The sequence below is a fragment of the Cotesia typhae genome, unplaced genomic scaffold, assembly GCF_013202065.1.
Source record: "Cotesia typhae breed Kobodo isofemale line unplaced genomic scaffold, CoteBio_Ctyphae scaffold_121, whole genome shotgun sequence".
Lineage (NCBI taxonomy): Eukaryota > Metazoa > Arthropoda > Insecta > Hymenoptera > Braconidae > Cotesia > Cotesia typhae.
In genome coordinates this window covers 2,156,332-2,173,168 of record NW_027423773.1, presented here as the reverse complement: position 1 = coordinate 2,173,168, position 16,837 = coordinate 2,156,332, and the positions used below count along the sequence as shown (strand labels likewise).

The 16,837-nt window shown below is 21.9% G+C and overlaps 4 protein-coding genes across 7 annotated transcripts in view; 2 read left to right on the top strand and 2 right to left on the bottom strand.

Moving 5' to 3' along the window:
• LOC141533917 (uncharacterized) overlaps positions 1 to 1,553 on the bottom strand; it is a 46,107-nt gene extending 44,554 nt beyond the window's left edge. The window contains exons 1-2 of one of the 3 annotated variants that reach the window (XM_074253016.1): positions 1,479 to 1,553; positions 1,334 to 1,349 (exon numbers count right to left, since the gene is read on the bottom strand). The gene's annotated coding sequence lies outside the window, so the exon portion shown is untranslated. The other 2 variants (XM_074253015.1, XM_074253018.1) reach the window with 2 other exon arrangements.
• Positions 1,554 to 3,769: 2,216 nt separating this feature from the next.
• Pex14 (peroxisomal biogenesis factor 14) lies at positions 3,770 to 6,615 on the top strand. Its single transcript, XM_074252960.1, is given in 5 exon segments — positions 3,770 to 4,288; positions 4,382 to 4,442; positions 4,445 to 4,568; positions 4,650 to 4,746; positions 6,029 to 6,615. Coding segments are annotated over 5 exon segments (726 nt in total). The 5' UTR covers positions 3,770 to 4,231; the 3' UTR covers positions 6,416 to 6,615.
• A 1,645-nt stretch (positions 6,616 to 8,260) lies between these two features.
• Positions 8,261 to 12,429, bottom strand: Dd (CTD nuclear envelope phosphatase 1-like protein dullard). Of its 2 annotated transcripts, none has more exons than XM_074252520.1 (5): positions 11,871 to 12,429; positions 10,160 to 10,226; positions 9,857 to 10,058; positions 9,273 to 9,490; positions 8,261 to 8,551 (listed from the first exon to the last, which is right to left on the bottom strand). In XM_074252520.1, exons 1-5 carry the CDS (start codon positions 11,967 to 11,969, stop codon positions 8,394 to 8,396), a joined length of 744 nt encoding a protein of 247 aa, XP_074108621.1. In that variant the 5' UTR covers positions 11,970 to 12,429; the 3' UTR covers positions 8,261 to 8,393. The 2 variants fall into 2 exon arrangements, with proteins under 2 accessions (XP_074108621.1, XP_074108622.1); XM_074252521.1 differs by having other exon boundaries at positions 11,880 to 12,426.
• Positions 12,426 to 16,837, top strand: LOC141533867 (ribonuclease T2-like). The gene is made up of 3 exons (XM_074252959.1): positions 12,426 to 12,454; positions 14,161 to 14,701; positions 15,653 to 16,837. The coding sequence occupies exons 1-3, from the start codon at positions 12,426 to 12,428 to the stop codon at positions 15,794 to 15,796; spliced, it is 714 nt and encodes a 237-aa protein (XP_074109060.1). The 3' UTR covers positions 15,797 to 16,837.

Below are 16,837 nucleotides of genomic sequence, written 5' to 3'. Positions count from 1 at the left end.
CATCGAATAAAAACTTTAGCTAAACAATTTTATTCAGCAATAAATTTTCTTGGAAAAATTATTTTACAATCATACTTTTGCATAGTTTGCAAAGAATTTCCGCTTTAGATAAACATTATATTTAATAATATTTTTATTTAACTGACAATTTTATTTACAGTTAAATTTATCAGAGTAAAAAAATTTTTTACCTGACAATTCTTTATAATAAAATTAACATCTATTTATTTTTAAAAATTTATTAAAAATTCTAGACTAAAATTAAAAAAATTTAATTTTATTTTTAAAAACATTTTTGATGACAAATAATTAATTTTTTTGATAAAATTAAATTTAATTTTAATAAAATTTTTGGAGTAAAAATTGATTTTTTTTTTTTTTTTTTTTTTTTTTATTAGAAAGAAGAAAAAAATTTTTAACTTTCTGATATTTAAAAAGTATTTAAATTTATAAAAATTAATTTAGCAAATATTTAATAATCTTAAGAATTTTTTTAACAAATAAATAATTGCCAAAAAAGTAGAAAAAAATTGACATGGAAAAATTTTAAAAATTAAAAATTCAATTTTTTAATAAATAATCTTTCTGAAAAATTTTTTTATAGTACTAAAGTTAGCCGACATTTTTCATTTTTCTATTTTTTTTTCAATAATTAAAGTAGAACAAAAGAATATTTTTTAAAAATTGCACGTGCAGTTTTTTAATTTTTTTACAAGTGAAATTGTTTAAAAATTTTTTTGTAATATTTTTTAATAAAAAAAAAAAAAAGTCTAAAAATTTTTAGATGTCGGCTAACTTAATTTTCATAAATTTTTTTTGTTTAATAAAATTAAAAAATGACAAAGTAATTGCTAACTTTTATGACATAAATTTATGAAAATTAATTTAGCAGATATTTAATAATCTTAAGAATTTTTTTAACAAATAAATTATGGCAAAAAAAAAGTAGAAAAAAAAATTGACATGTAGAAATTAAAAAAAATTAAAACTCCAATTTTTTATAAATAATTTTTCTAGAAATTTTTTTTTTTGTTAGAAAAAATTTAAAAATGATAAAGTGACTGTTAACTTTAATGACATTTAAAATTTTCTATTTAAAATTAAAATTCGCAATAAATTTTTATAATCTCCATAGATTTTTTTTTTTTTTTTTTTTTTTTATAGGTTATTTCACTCTTCTTAACTTCCAAACAAAAAATAAATTTAAAAACTACCTGCAAGCAATTATAAACAAAATATAGGCACACTTAAAAGAAAACAAAACAAAAATAAAACATTATTACTAACCTATTAATTGGATTGATTGAAATTATTATAAAAACAATTTACTAACCTAGGTTACGTATTGACTGTGCAGCAGGATATTTAACAATAATTTAAAACAAGTAAAAATTTTGTTTCACGTTAAAAACAATGCACTATTTTTTAGCGGTTGTTTATGCATTTTTACACATATATTCACGAGTTAACATACTTACATTACGGATTAACACTGACAACACGATAAATCATCAAATGAGAGCGCGTCATTTTCCAGGAGTATGTCGTCCACACACACATGCTGCACATACCATGCTTACACATACTCCCAATCACTAAATATGTGTGCACATATACATGTTACATAAACTATGTGAATGCTCAGAATCCATCCCTAGTTTGAATATTTTTGCACACATTCTGTACGAGCAGCACTGTCGGACTTTCAAATGTATCAAATCTCCAAGTGTTTTTTATGAAAATTAAGTTAGCCGAAATTTCAAAATTTTTAGATGAAAATTATTGACACTGAAGTTTGCAGACGTCTGAAAATTTTTTCTTTTTTTTTTTTTTTTTTACTAGAATTAAATTTGTAGCGCGAAAGCGCGCGCATGAGTTTCGGATTTGCATATATTTTCATATTTATGATATATTCGACCAATCATGTTACGAATAGTTTGCTTACGTGATATATTTTCATATTTTTCATCTAAATTATAAAAGTGGATTTTTTAATAACTAAATTATGACAAAAAATATTTTTAAAAAATTAGATGTGTAATTTTAAAAATTTTCTACATGTGAAATTTTTTCTTTTTTTTTTTAAACTAAAATTCAAATTTGCGCGCGCAAACGCGCGCATGAATTTAGGATTTGCATATATTTTTATGCTTTGATATGTTCGACCAATCACGTTACAAATAGTTTGCTTACATGATATATTTTCATATTTTTCATCTAAAAATTATAAGAGTTCATTAAATTATTAAATTATAACTAAAAAAATTATACTTATAGTTTTTCAAGTTTTTTACAGGTGAAATTTTTTTTTTTAATTATTTAATTGACGTTTTTTCTATAAAAAATTTCTAAAAATTTTGAAATTTCGGCTAACTTTATTTTCATTCATTTTTAGAATTTTTTTAATCGAATAAATTATGGAAAAATTTTTTAATAAATAAATTATGGCAAAAAAATTTTTAAAAATTAAAAATGTAATTTTTGGAACTAATTTTTTTGTTAAATGAAATTAAAAAATTCTCTAGTGACTGCTAATGTTAATGCCATAAAACATTACACTTATAGTTTTTCAAGTTTTTTACAGGTAAAATTTTTTTTTAAATATTTAATTGACATTTTTTCAATAAAAAATTTATAAAAATTTGAAATGTCAACTAACTTCTTTAATTTTCATGAAAATTAACAGCAGATAGTTGATAATTTTGAGAGTTTTTGTAATGGATTTAAAAAAAAAAATTTTTATTTAATTTTTTTAAGGAAATTTAAAAATTTTAAATTCAATTTTTTTAATTTGTAATTTAAGATGATTTTTTTTCCAGATAAAGGCATCTAGCATGAGCCCCTATTTTAAAGCTGTTTTTCACTGTCCCGTAGGATTTCACTATTAAAGAATTGAAACAACATTTTTTCTAATTACTAATTATTAATTAAATAAATTATGTTATCTGGAATGATAGATTTAGAACACGTCACGTGGGAATTTTATGGAATATATAGTGGGATTATACAATTATTTATGACAAGTGTGTACTAATAAAATTATGATACGTGTAATTTTTAATGTACTTGTGCTACTTTATACGTATAAATATTAATTTATGTTAAGAAAATTCAGGTGAAATTTTTGAGAGAAAAAACTTCTTTTATAATAACACAGAAAAGAGATAGTAATAATTAATAGTAAAAATATTTAAAAATGTAATTGATAATAATTATTGTTAAAATTAAAAACTTGATTAAATGACTCTAACACCTGTCAATTTTTTTTATTCTTATATAAAATTAATGACAGTAATAAAAATGATTTAAAAAATTTATCCTTGTATTTTATTTCTTTTTTTAATTTTCACGTACAATTTTTTTATTAATTTTTTTCATAATAATTTAATTGCGTTAAAAATTTCTGTCTGTCATTTTCAGTATGATACTGAAGTTAGCTGTCAGCTGGCAATGTTACAAATTTTTTTAACAAATTAATTACAGTAAAAAAATGCTTCTAAAAATTTTCACTTGTAATTTTTATTAATTTTTACATGTGAAACTTTTTAATTTAATTTTTTTAATAATTTAATAGCTATAAAATTCTAAAAAAATTTTTAATATCTATAAACTTCAGTGATAAGAATCAATTTAGCAGATATTTAATAATTTTTAGAATTTTTTAACCAATAAATTATGACAAAAAAATGAGAACAAAAATTGACATGTAAAAATTTTTAAAAATTATAAATGCAATTTTTTTTAAATAATTTTTTGGAGCAGATTTATTTATTAAAAAAAAAATTAAAAATGCGCAAGCGCGCGCATTAGTTTAACTAAATCACGTTACGAATAGTTTGCTTACATGATATATTTTCATATTTTTCATTTAAATTATAAGAGAGGATAAATAAATAAATTATAATTTATTGGATATTTTTGACATTGACAGAAAGACGTATAAATTACCATTTACACACCAGTTGGCGTGACACTTCAACCGCTCGGATCTTCCCGATGGATTTTGAATTATACGCATGTACTATGAAAAACTTAGGTTACGTTTTTGCATAGAGATTATCACAATAAAATTTCACATACAGTGATACGTTAAATAACAATGACATATAAGTGACCACAAGTAAACAATTAATGCATAGTAATAAACATAAATATATATTGATAACAAATAAGACTTTAGTTAACTTTAACAGTAGCCGATTGTGTATATATAATAATTAATATTTAAAAAATGGCAGAATACAGTGACAGTGATAATTTCAATAGTAATCCTTTACGCGAAAATTTGGCAAGTATTTTTAAAACTAATTATTAATAATTTTTGATGATTTATTTGATTTAATTGATATTTTTATTTTTTTATATTTTTTTTTTTTTTTAGATAAGCACGGCGGTCAAGTTTCTTCAAAACCCGAAAGTCACGTCGAGTTCATCAGATAAAAATATCAATTTCTTTTGAACAAAGGGTTGACAGATGATGAAATTAAAAAAGCATTTAGTCTTGCATCAATAGCACTTCCAATCGATAATAAAACTGGATTTACTGCTATATCAATTCCTCTCCTATAATAATAACAGCAGTATCGTTGATAACAATTATGTACATAATAATAATAATAATAATAATAATAATAATAATAATAATTTAGTGAAAACTCAGCCAAAGTGGATTTACGCTGTTACAGATTTTTTAATATTACCGCCTTTATCGGCACTACTTTATATTGCTTGTACTGGATTTACAAGGTAATTTTTTTTTTTTTTTTACTTATTAAGTTCTGTAATAAATTTAATAGATTTTAGATGTCGGGTAGAAAATCTGATTAGTTAAGTGGTCATAGATATGAAAAGGTATAAAGAGATGTTAAGATTTTTTTGGAGAAAAAATTTTTATTTTTATTGGATAAAATGAAAAAATGATGATATTAAATTACACAGTTGACAGACATTAAAATTTTTTTTTTTAATTTTGTAGCAATTAAATTATTAAAAGAAAAAATTTATTAAAAATGTTTCACGTGGGAAAATTAAGAAAAATTAAAAGTGAAAATTTTTAGAAGCATTTTTTTTATTGTAATTAATTTTTTTAATTGACAGTATTATTGATATTAATTATAAGAAAAATTGAAAAAAAAAAGGAAAATATTTTTTATAAAAATTTTTATTGAATTTTGTCTCATGGAATTTTATTAAATTTGATAAAATTATGTGAGAATTTAGAAAAATTTATGAAATATCATGACATTTTTAGTGGCTTTAAATTTTATATACTTTTTAAAATTTGACGACAGTAAAATAAAAAGTATAATTCATTTAAATTTCATAATTATTAAAAAATATCAAAAATTAAGAAATCACCTTGTATTTTGTCAACTACTGACATTTTTAAAAATATAAGCTCATCCTGACGTTTCACTCATCAAGAGCTTTCATTTGAGTACCCACATGCATTTTTTATATATTTTTCATATATACATATATATAATATATATAAATATATAAAATATATGAAAAATTGATATGGGTACTCAAATGAAAGGTCTTGATGAGTGTAATGTCAGGGTGAGCTTATATTTTTAAAAACGTCAATTTTCTATTATAAAAAAATTGTTAAAATATTTTCCTATTAATTTAATTCAATAAAAATTAGTTTTTCATTTTTATCTCAGAAAAATAAAAATTTAACTTTACGAAAACTCGGTAATTTTTTTTAATCATTAGTATTTGAAAATTAATTACATTGTTCTAAAATACTTCATTTTTAATATTTAAAAAATTATCAGATTAAATTATAAATAATATATCACCAGTAATTATTATTTAATTACTTAGTACTAATATATTAATTATAAAAACATATATTAGCATAATGAGTAAGAATATAAATTTTGATAATCACTGGTCTTATCACAAAAATAATTATTCATAATAAACATCAATGCTTCTCGAATAATATTAATTATTTTAATCTCAAAAAACTCTTAATTTAATATTCTAATAATTTAAATTAAATTTAATTTTATTACAGAAATTTATTGAGCCATTTTTATTCAAAAGTAAAAAATCTCCAATCAAGCCAGTGGATAAAAATGAAGAATTATTGAAAGACATGAAAGAGATGAAAAAATCAATGGCTAAACTTGAGGTAAAAGTTGATAAACTAACGTGCAATGATGTGTCAGACCCATCAGTATCGCTGCTAATACAGGAATTAAAAAATGATTTAGCTAGCTTAAAAGGTTTACTCTTGTCTCGTAAACAATTTCCAAGCGCACCACCCTCGATTCCAAGCTGGCAATTGGATGACACATCTAATCAAAATCGAGAAAAAACTACCGAAGATGATGCAGCTAGCGGCAGTAGCGCTAATAATTCCGACAGCTCCCTCGAAATGATTCGAGAAGATCCTAAATAAATTTTTTAGGATTTTAACCAATGAACAAAATAATTGACAGCTGTTTTACAATTTTTTTTTATATCGAGAAAATTGATTTAATTTTTATTTTTAGATTTTTTTTTCTTGGGAATTTTTTTAGAAATTTTTTTAAATTAAATTTTGTAATATTAAAAATTTCTAATAAAAAATTTTAAGTATAGTTATATGTCATTTAAATTATTGTTTTTGTAAATTTAAATTATTTAGGATATTTGAAAAAAAAAAAAATTTTGAAAAAAAAATTTTTGAAAAAAAATTTAAATTTTTTTTTTTTTTAATTTCTAGAAAAATTAATCTCTTTGATTGAAAAAATAAAGATTTTTGAGAAAAAAAAATTTTTTTCATTGAAGAAATGAATAAAAATCGAAAAATTGCTCATAATGATGATTTTTGCAAAAACAAAGAATTTGAAGCTTCGGGGCACTATGAAAAAAAAATCCCAGCGCTTTGAATTTTTAAGGGATTTTAGAGAACATTTGGAGGTTGAAAAATTACCAACGATATCCTTTGTTCATCCATTTTATCCAAAGTTATACCAAGTTATCCAAATACCCTTAATTATGCGAATTTTTGTCGTTTTTTCAGTTAAAGTTTTCAATTCAAAAAAAATTTTTTTGACAAAAGCTATTCACAGTATCTTATAGAAAATATCGTGTAGTTTCCAAAACCGTACTTCGATTTCCTATACGATCATTATTTCCAGAGTTATTGATTGTCAAAGTGAAAAAGTACTTTTTTGCTTTGACTGACGATAATTCCGCGGCAAATCATCGTACAGGCTTTTTGATTACGTCATATTGAAGGGCATTAAATTTTCTAAAAAAGCTTTTCAGCGAAACAATGGAAAAAAATTTTTTGAAGCCCGTAGACCTTTTTTAAGACGAGAAAAAATTTGTAAAATTTTTTTTTTGTAGTTTTCTTAGGATTTCTCCAGACCCGAATATGATAAAAAAAATTTTATGGTCATATCTGTAAACTAGACACTTTTACCTTAATTGAATTTTTATATTAAGAAATACAATTTTCTTATTATTATCATTTATTAAGAGTCTATAATTAACACACCTCCAACAAGATTTCTACAAACTAATACTATTATTATAATTATTATTATTATCATTAGTTTAATATTAAATAATTAATAATTAATTTATCAATGCTATTATTTATAACAAAAGACATAACATTCCGACCAATATTACATTTAACCATTTTTTCATTTATCATACTGTAGCTATATAATAAAAATAAACAATAATAATTATTATTTTCACAGTAAATAATTAATCAATATTAATTATATAAATCTACATTTAAATATACATTGAACTATTTATTAATCAAATACAGGATTTATCAACGTATTTATTTACGTGGAAAAAATATAAGATTGTTAATAAAAATAATTTAACACTGTATTTAATAATAATTTTATATTTTTTAAATATCATTTAAGCCAAATACTTAATTATCAAATGAATTTTAAACACATTTTACATAATTATTCAACCATATATATAATACATGGAATATTGATCTTTGGCTAATGCATAATTTCGGAATAGTGTTTACATTATTTACAAATTTAATGAAAAAATAATTAAATTGTGTTAATGAAAAAAAAAAAAAAAAAAATTAATAAATTAAAAAATTATTTTAATTTTATACTGAAAAATATTTTTTTTTTTTTTTTTATAGTCAATACCGTGTTGCATTAAATGATGATGTTTGTGACAAATAAGATACTAGTTCAATTATTTAAATGTGTAATGAAGACACGCACGATGTATACGTATATATGACATTTATTTTTTATGTTGCCCGTGTTATTATTATTATTATTATTATTATTATTATTATTATTATTATTATTATTATTATTAATTAATATTTTTAATATTACCGTTAATTAAACTATTTCAGCAAATCAATCGAGCATAATAAAAACACTAGACTGCTACCATCCGCCACCACCACTATGTGGTAAATGTAAATTTCTTGATAGCACTGAACGTACGTCTTGAGTAAAACGAAGTGCATCAAGTACAGGTAATAAACTTAATAACGCTGTGTCACCGGCATCGCTGAACCATGATTTTATTGGTATCGCATTATCTGGAATTAATTAATTTATTTAATTAAAGTACATAATTATTAATGTATATAATGACAGTAATTTTTGCAGTAAGGAGTATCTAATAATTAGTTACTCATGGACAAAAATAATTAATAAAATTAATTTTTAAATTTTAAATTTCAATTTTATAATAATTTTATTTTTAAAAAAATGAACTAAAAATTTTTTTACAAAATCAAGAAGCCACGATTAAAAATAAAAATTTTTTTTTGTATTAGGGACATTTCATGTGAAATGGGAAAATTGACTAAAATTAAAAAATTTCTCTTATTAATTCTAATTTATTATTAAAATTCTATATTTTACCAATTTGTAATGAAAATTTTTCTTAATCGATTTTTTTCTCCTAGTAACTTTTCAGCCGAACTTTATTAGTTTTTTTTTTAATTATCCTAAATAATTTATAGTTAAATATATAAACAATAATGTTTTTAAGGTTGAAATAATATAAAATTCTTTTTAATAAAAAACGTCATGTACACATTTTGTATTTGTCCCGCCAGTCACAATAAAAAAATTTTTGTTTATTTAAATAAAATAAAATAAAATATTACTCATAATAAATATACGAATTTTGTATTAAAAAAATTCAAAAATTTTTTTCTAAGTGTTTAAATACTGGGTACGTTACCTTAAATTATATTAAAAATGAATTGAATTAAATTTATATTAAAATAAAATAAAAAATAATTGTCTTACGTGGATAAGCTCTGTAAGCACCAGGACTATTGTCAAGTATAAAAACTGACGTTAAATCAGAGCAAATAGCTGCCAAGTCCTTAGTATATGATCCCATTTCAGGAGTGCAGTGTTGTCTGTAATATCTACGTCTAAGAATGCCACGATTGTTGTCCAATTTATCAGCAACTGCAGCTCCATATATTTCCATTGATGCTGTAAATACTACCAATTCGTACCTGTAATAATTAAATATTATTTATTAGAAAAATTTTACACTCAAATTAATATATTCAATAGTTTCATTACTTCGAATACTCAATTATAGAGAAAAGATAATTAAAAAAATTTTTTTTAGCTGTACGAACACAAATTACGTCACTTTAATTTTTGTAGTCAGTTAAAAAAATTTTTTTTTTGTAAATAATATATCGTGTGACTAATGCAAAAATTTTTTTCCTCTATCTATTTACTTTTTTTACAGATAAATATTTTTAGGTCAGTTGGAGTGAAAAAAATTTTTACTCCAAATTAAAATTAGTAATGCGATATCATTCAAATGTATAAAAATTATTACAATATATTTAAATTAACTTTATACTTACCATTGACTTACAATATCCAAAAAAAAATCAACGTGCGGTCTTTTGTGTACGAAAAATCTGACAGGATGCCGATCGATTATCACCTTCAGTACAAAATCAGGTGGTGTACCAGGTCTAACTGTTGGTCTTGCTACTCCATCATGATGTGAATGGATCAATGTTTCATCTAAATCTAATACTAGAACTTTTCTCTTCACTATACCTGCAAAAATATCATTTTATTAATTGCTTATCGATTTTTGGACATTTAATTAAACAATGAAAATTATTTAATAAAAAATTAAATAATATTATTGAACATACTTAATCGATGTTTTGATAAAGGTGACAGTGGAAAAATTTCATATTTAACCGGTTGCATCTGTGAAATCTAAATATAAATTAATTAGATATTAAAATTGTCAAAAAATAATTACTTTGAAATTTATTGAAGATTTTATGGAATTTAAATAATTTCTAATTTATATTGCAGAAATTTAATTATTTTAACAAATTGTGGCACTAAAAATTTATAATAATTTATATTTTTACAGAAAATAAAAGCTCTTTTAATTTTTTTATATTTAAAAAATTTTTTTGCTAAAGTCACTGCTAAATTTTTAATATTTGTAATTATATCGAGACATGTGCAATTTAATTTAAAGCTCCTTTAAAAAATAAAAGTCATACAAATAAATCACTTTGCTATGAGACGTTGAATGACATTGTTAAATAATTACTTAAAAAAAATTACAATCTATTGAATTATAATTAAAAAATAGAAGCGCAAAAATTTTCAATTTTTTTTTTTTAAATTATTCAAATTAATAATAATTTTTTTTTTGTAATATCAATTACTCATTATCATAAAATTTTAAAATTTATAATAAACTTAAAATTGTATAAAAATATTTAGCAATTAAATTAGTATTAATAAAATATTTTTCCTATAAATATATACCTTTAAATAATTTTTTTATTTAAAAAAAAAAAAAAAAAAAAAAAAAAAAAACTACAAATGCCTGTTAATAAAAGCCAAACAATTTTCTTTTTTTTTTTCGATTGACAGTAATAAAAAAAAAAATCTCAAAATTTTCTGTCAGCTCCAAGTTTTATTTTGCATCAAACACTGGAGCTCTTATCTTATGTAAATCGGTGTAAGAGCTTGCTGTTTCCAATAATTTCTGCAGTTTCAGCTTTTTTTATATATTCTATAAATAATAAAAATCAATAGACAATTTTTATAAAATAATTAAATGTTAAGGATAAATAAATATATTTCAATTTAAATTCCACAAATCTTCAATAGATTCCTAAAAAATAAAAAACAATATTAGTTCAGTACACATGACAAATAATAGTAATAATAACAATAATATTTAAGTTGGCCAATGTTTTTTATTTTTTATTTAATTATAACTAAAAAATATTTTTAAAAAATTGCACTTATAATTTTTTTAAGAATATAATTTTTATTTTTTTTTTCACTATTTTTTTTATATAATTGTTTTAATGATTTGTTTAATAAAAAAAACTTTAATAATTTTTTCAATAAAAAAGTTTCAATAATTTTTTTAATGAAAAAATTTTTTAATAAAAAAATTTTAATAGTTTTTTAAAAAAAAAAGTTTCAATAATTTTTTTAATTAAAAAATTTTAATAATATTTTTAATAAAAAAATTTTTTGATGAAAAAATTAAAAAAATTTTTAAATGTCAGCTAAATTAATTTTCATTTAATAACAACAACAGAGTTTAAAGATGAATAAAAATAAAACAATATATATAGAGTAAACAAAAAAATTAATTCAGAAGATATTTAATAATTAAAAAATTTTTTAACAAACAAATTATAGCAAAAAAAAATGACACTTAAAAATAAAAACTGCAATTTTTCACACAAATTTTTTTGCAAAAAAAAATCAAAAGAAATTGTCAAGTGACTGCAAACTTGAACGTCATATAGTAGACAAATAACTATATGATGTAATAGTAAATAATATAAATAATAAAAGAGGTGCAGTGCACCTACTTACGGCTCTAACCTGTTTCTTGAGGAGAAAGCAGATGCAGGTCCACACACGTGAAGCCATTAGAAGGAAAGCCCTCATCCCCGTTTGCAATTGTTTCAGCATTTTTATTACTCATATAACCGGTTAAATCTCTTTGACTGTATACACACTAGTTAAATGCATACAACCCTGTTTAAAAAATTATTTTTCAAATTTTATTTACGAAGCAGTTTTCACGGGCACATGCACCAACAATACATCAGACACTAAAATACTCTAATAGCTAATAGCAGTTGTATATTGATACAACCAGTTACAAAATGGTAAACAAACTCGGCATTATATCATCCTGCATTTGTGTTAATCATTTCCTTTTACTTAATCCAATTTTTAGTTTTATTTTTATCCGAACTTGCTTTACCAATTTGTTCGCGGAATAACACATAGGTCAGTTTTAAATATTCATTGTACTTGTTCACGGACAGCGGACACACGACAAAAATTATCTCGATTACAAATCACTGAAATCTCGAAAAACTTACACGGACATTGTGTTTCACGGTTACGCTCATTTTTTTTATGTGTGGATTTATACGCGAATATGCAATGTAAATCGGGAAAAATATTTTGATAAGGTTTATTGTCTTAGTTATGTAGTTTTTCAGTGATCAAGATGGCGCGCTTTTACGCGCCAAAAATTTGAATTTTAAAACTGAAATATGACATTAAATTTTGCTGTCATTTTATAACACTGAAGTTAAAATACATTAAAAATTTTTTTTTTAATTTTATAGTAATTAAAATAAGAATCAATTTAGCAGATAATAATTAATTTTTTTAATTTTTTCTAACAAAAAAATTATGGCAAAAAAAATGAGCAAAAAATTGACATTAAGAAAAATAGAAAAATAAAAAATCCAATTTTTCGGAGTAAATTTATGAAAATAAATTTAGCAGATATTTAATAATTTTTAGAATTTATCTAATTTAAAAATAATTTTAAAAAAATTTTAATAAAAATTTTCACATGAAGAAAATTCTAAAAATTATCCGTGGAATTTTTAAAAAATAGATTTTTAGTTCTTATTTTGAATAAATAAAAAAATCTAAAATTTTTGAGTGTGGGCTAACTTAATTTTCATAATAATTTTAAGAATTGTAGTAACAAAAAAATATAGTAAAAAAATTGAAAAGTAGAAATTTCAAAAATTAAAAAATGATATTGTTAAAAATAATTTTTTTTTTTTTTTTAAATTATATTTACTCAGTTTAAGAATAGAAATTTAAATAGGTGTTATCTTATTAATTGAAAATAAAAATGATCAAAACAGGAAAATATTATAATGACAATTATTTTTAAGTATACCTTTCGTAGATAATTTATACTCTTATTCAATAAATACTCACAAAGATTCATCAATTTTCATTCAATTTTGCCATACTTCCGTAAATAACTTCAATGATCCCATGAATTAATTCGTTACGCAATAAATAATTGATGTCGCTTTACATATATAAATTCGGCATTTTTATTAAAATTTCAGTTCATCACAATTTTTTACGACAGAATTATTTGTTGAAAATAAATAATGAATTTTTATAATTATATTATTATTTTTACACTTATAATTGGGTTAATAAGCACTGATAGGTAAGTGCTAAAACTTTAAGCCGAGTATTTTATTTTGTATAAAAAAAAAAAAAAACATTAAGTTGAATGAAGAAAATAATTTTTAAAAACTTAGTCGAGAAAAAATTTTTAAAGACAGTAAAAAATTTGGCGTCATTGCGTATAAAATTTTGTGTTAAAAATTTTTATGTTAAAAATTCAACACTTTTTTGTGCTGATTTAATAAAATAAATGTTAAAAATTTTTTAATGCAAAATTTTTAACTGCGAGTTAATTAAGTAAATTTTTTGTCTTGATTCAAGACAATTAAAATCTTTAAAATTCCTTTCTTGATTCAAGAAATTTTCTCTTGATTCGAGTTATTTTTTTTTTTTTTTTTTTTTTTTTCCAGTGTAAAATCTCTAAGTCCTCTAAATAAAAATACATTAAAATTTAAAAGTTAATTATTGGTTGAAACTTGCAAAAAAACGGGATGCGATTAATCAAAGGCTAAAATAAAAGCGCGCTATTTAAATTTCTAGTAGATTTATTAAATAATATTTTCTCTGTGAGAAAATTCGGATATTTATCAAAGTAAACTTAATAAATAGATAAATATTAATTTCAATTAGTTTTAAAAAATAATTAATTGCCTTATCAATTACTTAAAAACAAAACAAAAAAAAAAAAATATTTTATTTCCAGCTGGATACAACGCAAAGTGTGTGAAGATTATCAAGTGGAAAAAGGCAATCTTACTCAGGTCGCTGAGAGAATTATACTTACACATTATTGGACTCCAGCACTTTGCTATAAATATTTGGAGAGAACAGAATGGGATCCAGGTTCGATGTGTGAAGAGAAGAAATGGATAATCGGTGAATTCATGCCTTCGGTGGGAGAAAGATTCGAGCCTCTCTATTGTAATTGCTCACAATATTTCGACGCACTGCAATTGTCACCAATTATAACTGATTTAAAGACCAAATGGTTTGATTATGGTTATCATTCTTATTTAGAGGATCATTGGCTGGAGTATGGAACTTGCGTAGCGAAATTTAGTGGAATAAATAATCAATTGGATTATTTCAAAAAATCAATCGAACTTTATGATAAATTCAAAATTGGTCCATTTATTAGTCTGTGGAAAATTAATCCCGGAGATAAACGGCCAGTAGAAATGTTTGATGAGGTTTTTGAGAGGACTTGGGGTAAAAAAAGTCAACCTATATGTATCTATGATAAAGTAAGTAAAATAATTTATTAAATACCCGTGTAAAAAAAAATTGTCCTCTAAAAGAGTCATAAGCTTAGGATCCTAAAGGTGACACAATTTAGGACATTTTTATGACAAATTTATGATACAACACCGAAATGAAATTTTGATTTTAGAAAAATATTGTCGCTAATACTCAGAGAAAAAATATTGTAAAAAGTACATTTATGACAATTTTATGACACTTATGATAATTTTAGGATATTTTTAGGACAATTTTAAAATACTTTTATGAAAATTTTAGGACATTTTTAAGACAATTTTATAACACATGACAATTTTAAGATACTTCTATGATAATTTTATGACTACTTTAGGATACTTTTATGACAATTTTAGGATACTATTATGAATTTTAGGATACTTTTATGAAAATTTTAGGACAAATTTATGACACTTATGACAATTGTCATAAAAGTGTCCTAAAATTGTCTTAAAAGTATCCGAAAATTGTCATAAGTGTCATAAAAGTATTTTAAAATTCTCCTAAAATTGTCATAAAAGTATCCTAAAATAGTCATAGAAGTATCTTAAAATTGTCATGTGTTATAAAATTGTCTTAAAATTTTCATAAAAGTATTTTAAAATTGTCCTAAAAATATCCTAAAATTATCATAAGTGTCATAAAATTGTCATAAAAGTATCCTAAAGTCGTCATAAAAGTGTACTAAAATTATAAAGTGTCCTAAAATTGTCATAAATATACTTTTTACACTATTTTATTCTCAGAGTAATAGTGACAATATTTTTCTAAAATCAAAATTTCATTTCGGTTTTGTGTCATAAATTTGTCATAAAAATTTCCTAAATTGTGTCACATTTAGGATCCTAAGCTTATGACTCTTTTAGGACAATTTTCGGACAATTTTTTTTTACACGGGTATTGTTATTTATTTTTTTTAATCATATTATTTGTAACAGATTACCAGACAATTTTATTTGTTAGCAATAAGATTATGTTTTGATTTATCATTTAATCTTATTGACTGTGAGAAAGAAAATATCAGAGCGTATCCAGACGAGTGTCCAAAAAATGAGTCAGTTGTTTATCTCGACGATTTTTAAAAATGATTCTATTATGGACAAAAATCATATTAATTGATACATATTCATTGCTTTAAAAATTGAAATTGTACTGTTAATAAATTTTTTATGCAAGAAAAAAATAATTAAAAACTATATACATTTTTTTATTTGAGCGCGCTCTTGGTTTTTAAATTCTTGGAAAAAAAAATGTAAAATTTTTAATCTATTTAGTCGTTTCGTTGCTTTCGTTTGTCTTTAATCCTTCCTTGATATAAAATCCTTCCTTGATATAAAATTGAGATGAAATGTATATGGCATCAATTTATTCGTGATGTGATTGGTCGAATATATCATAAGCATGAAAATATATGCAAACTCTATATTTAGGCGCGCACTTGCGCGCGCAAATTCAAATTCTAGTTAAATTAAATTTAATCATTTTAAATTTCCCGCTAAAAAACTTAAAAATTTTCAAAAGTTGGGAAGTTATTAGTGTTCTAAAACGTAATATGTACAATTTTGAGCACTTAAGTATGGAATTGGCGGAAAATTGCAGGGTCAACCGTTTTCCAAATTTTTTAAAATTAATGTTATTTAATTTTATATATTTTCTTTTTACGTATACTAGAATTCAAATTTGCGCGCGCAAGCGCGTGCCTGAATTTAGGAATTGCATATATTTTCATGCTTATGATATATTTGACCAATCACGTTACGAATAGTTTGCTTACATGATATATTTTCATATTTTTCAACTAAATTATATTATAAAATAAAAAATTTTAATCAAAAATTAAAAAAATCGGTAACATTTTCTAAGCATTAATAATTTATAAAAAATTAAATATATGTGTTTTAGCAATAATTTATATTCAAACAAAATAAACAATTAATTACAATGTAAATAATAAAATTTACGAACACAATAAAAAAAAATAATCAAGTTACAGAAACCATTTAATACTTAGAGTAATCTAACGTCCATTTATATAGCCTCAAAATTAAATCATTGCTGGCAGAATTTTTAAAACAATTAATAAATAATATTAATAATTATAATCATAATAATAATAATAATAA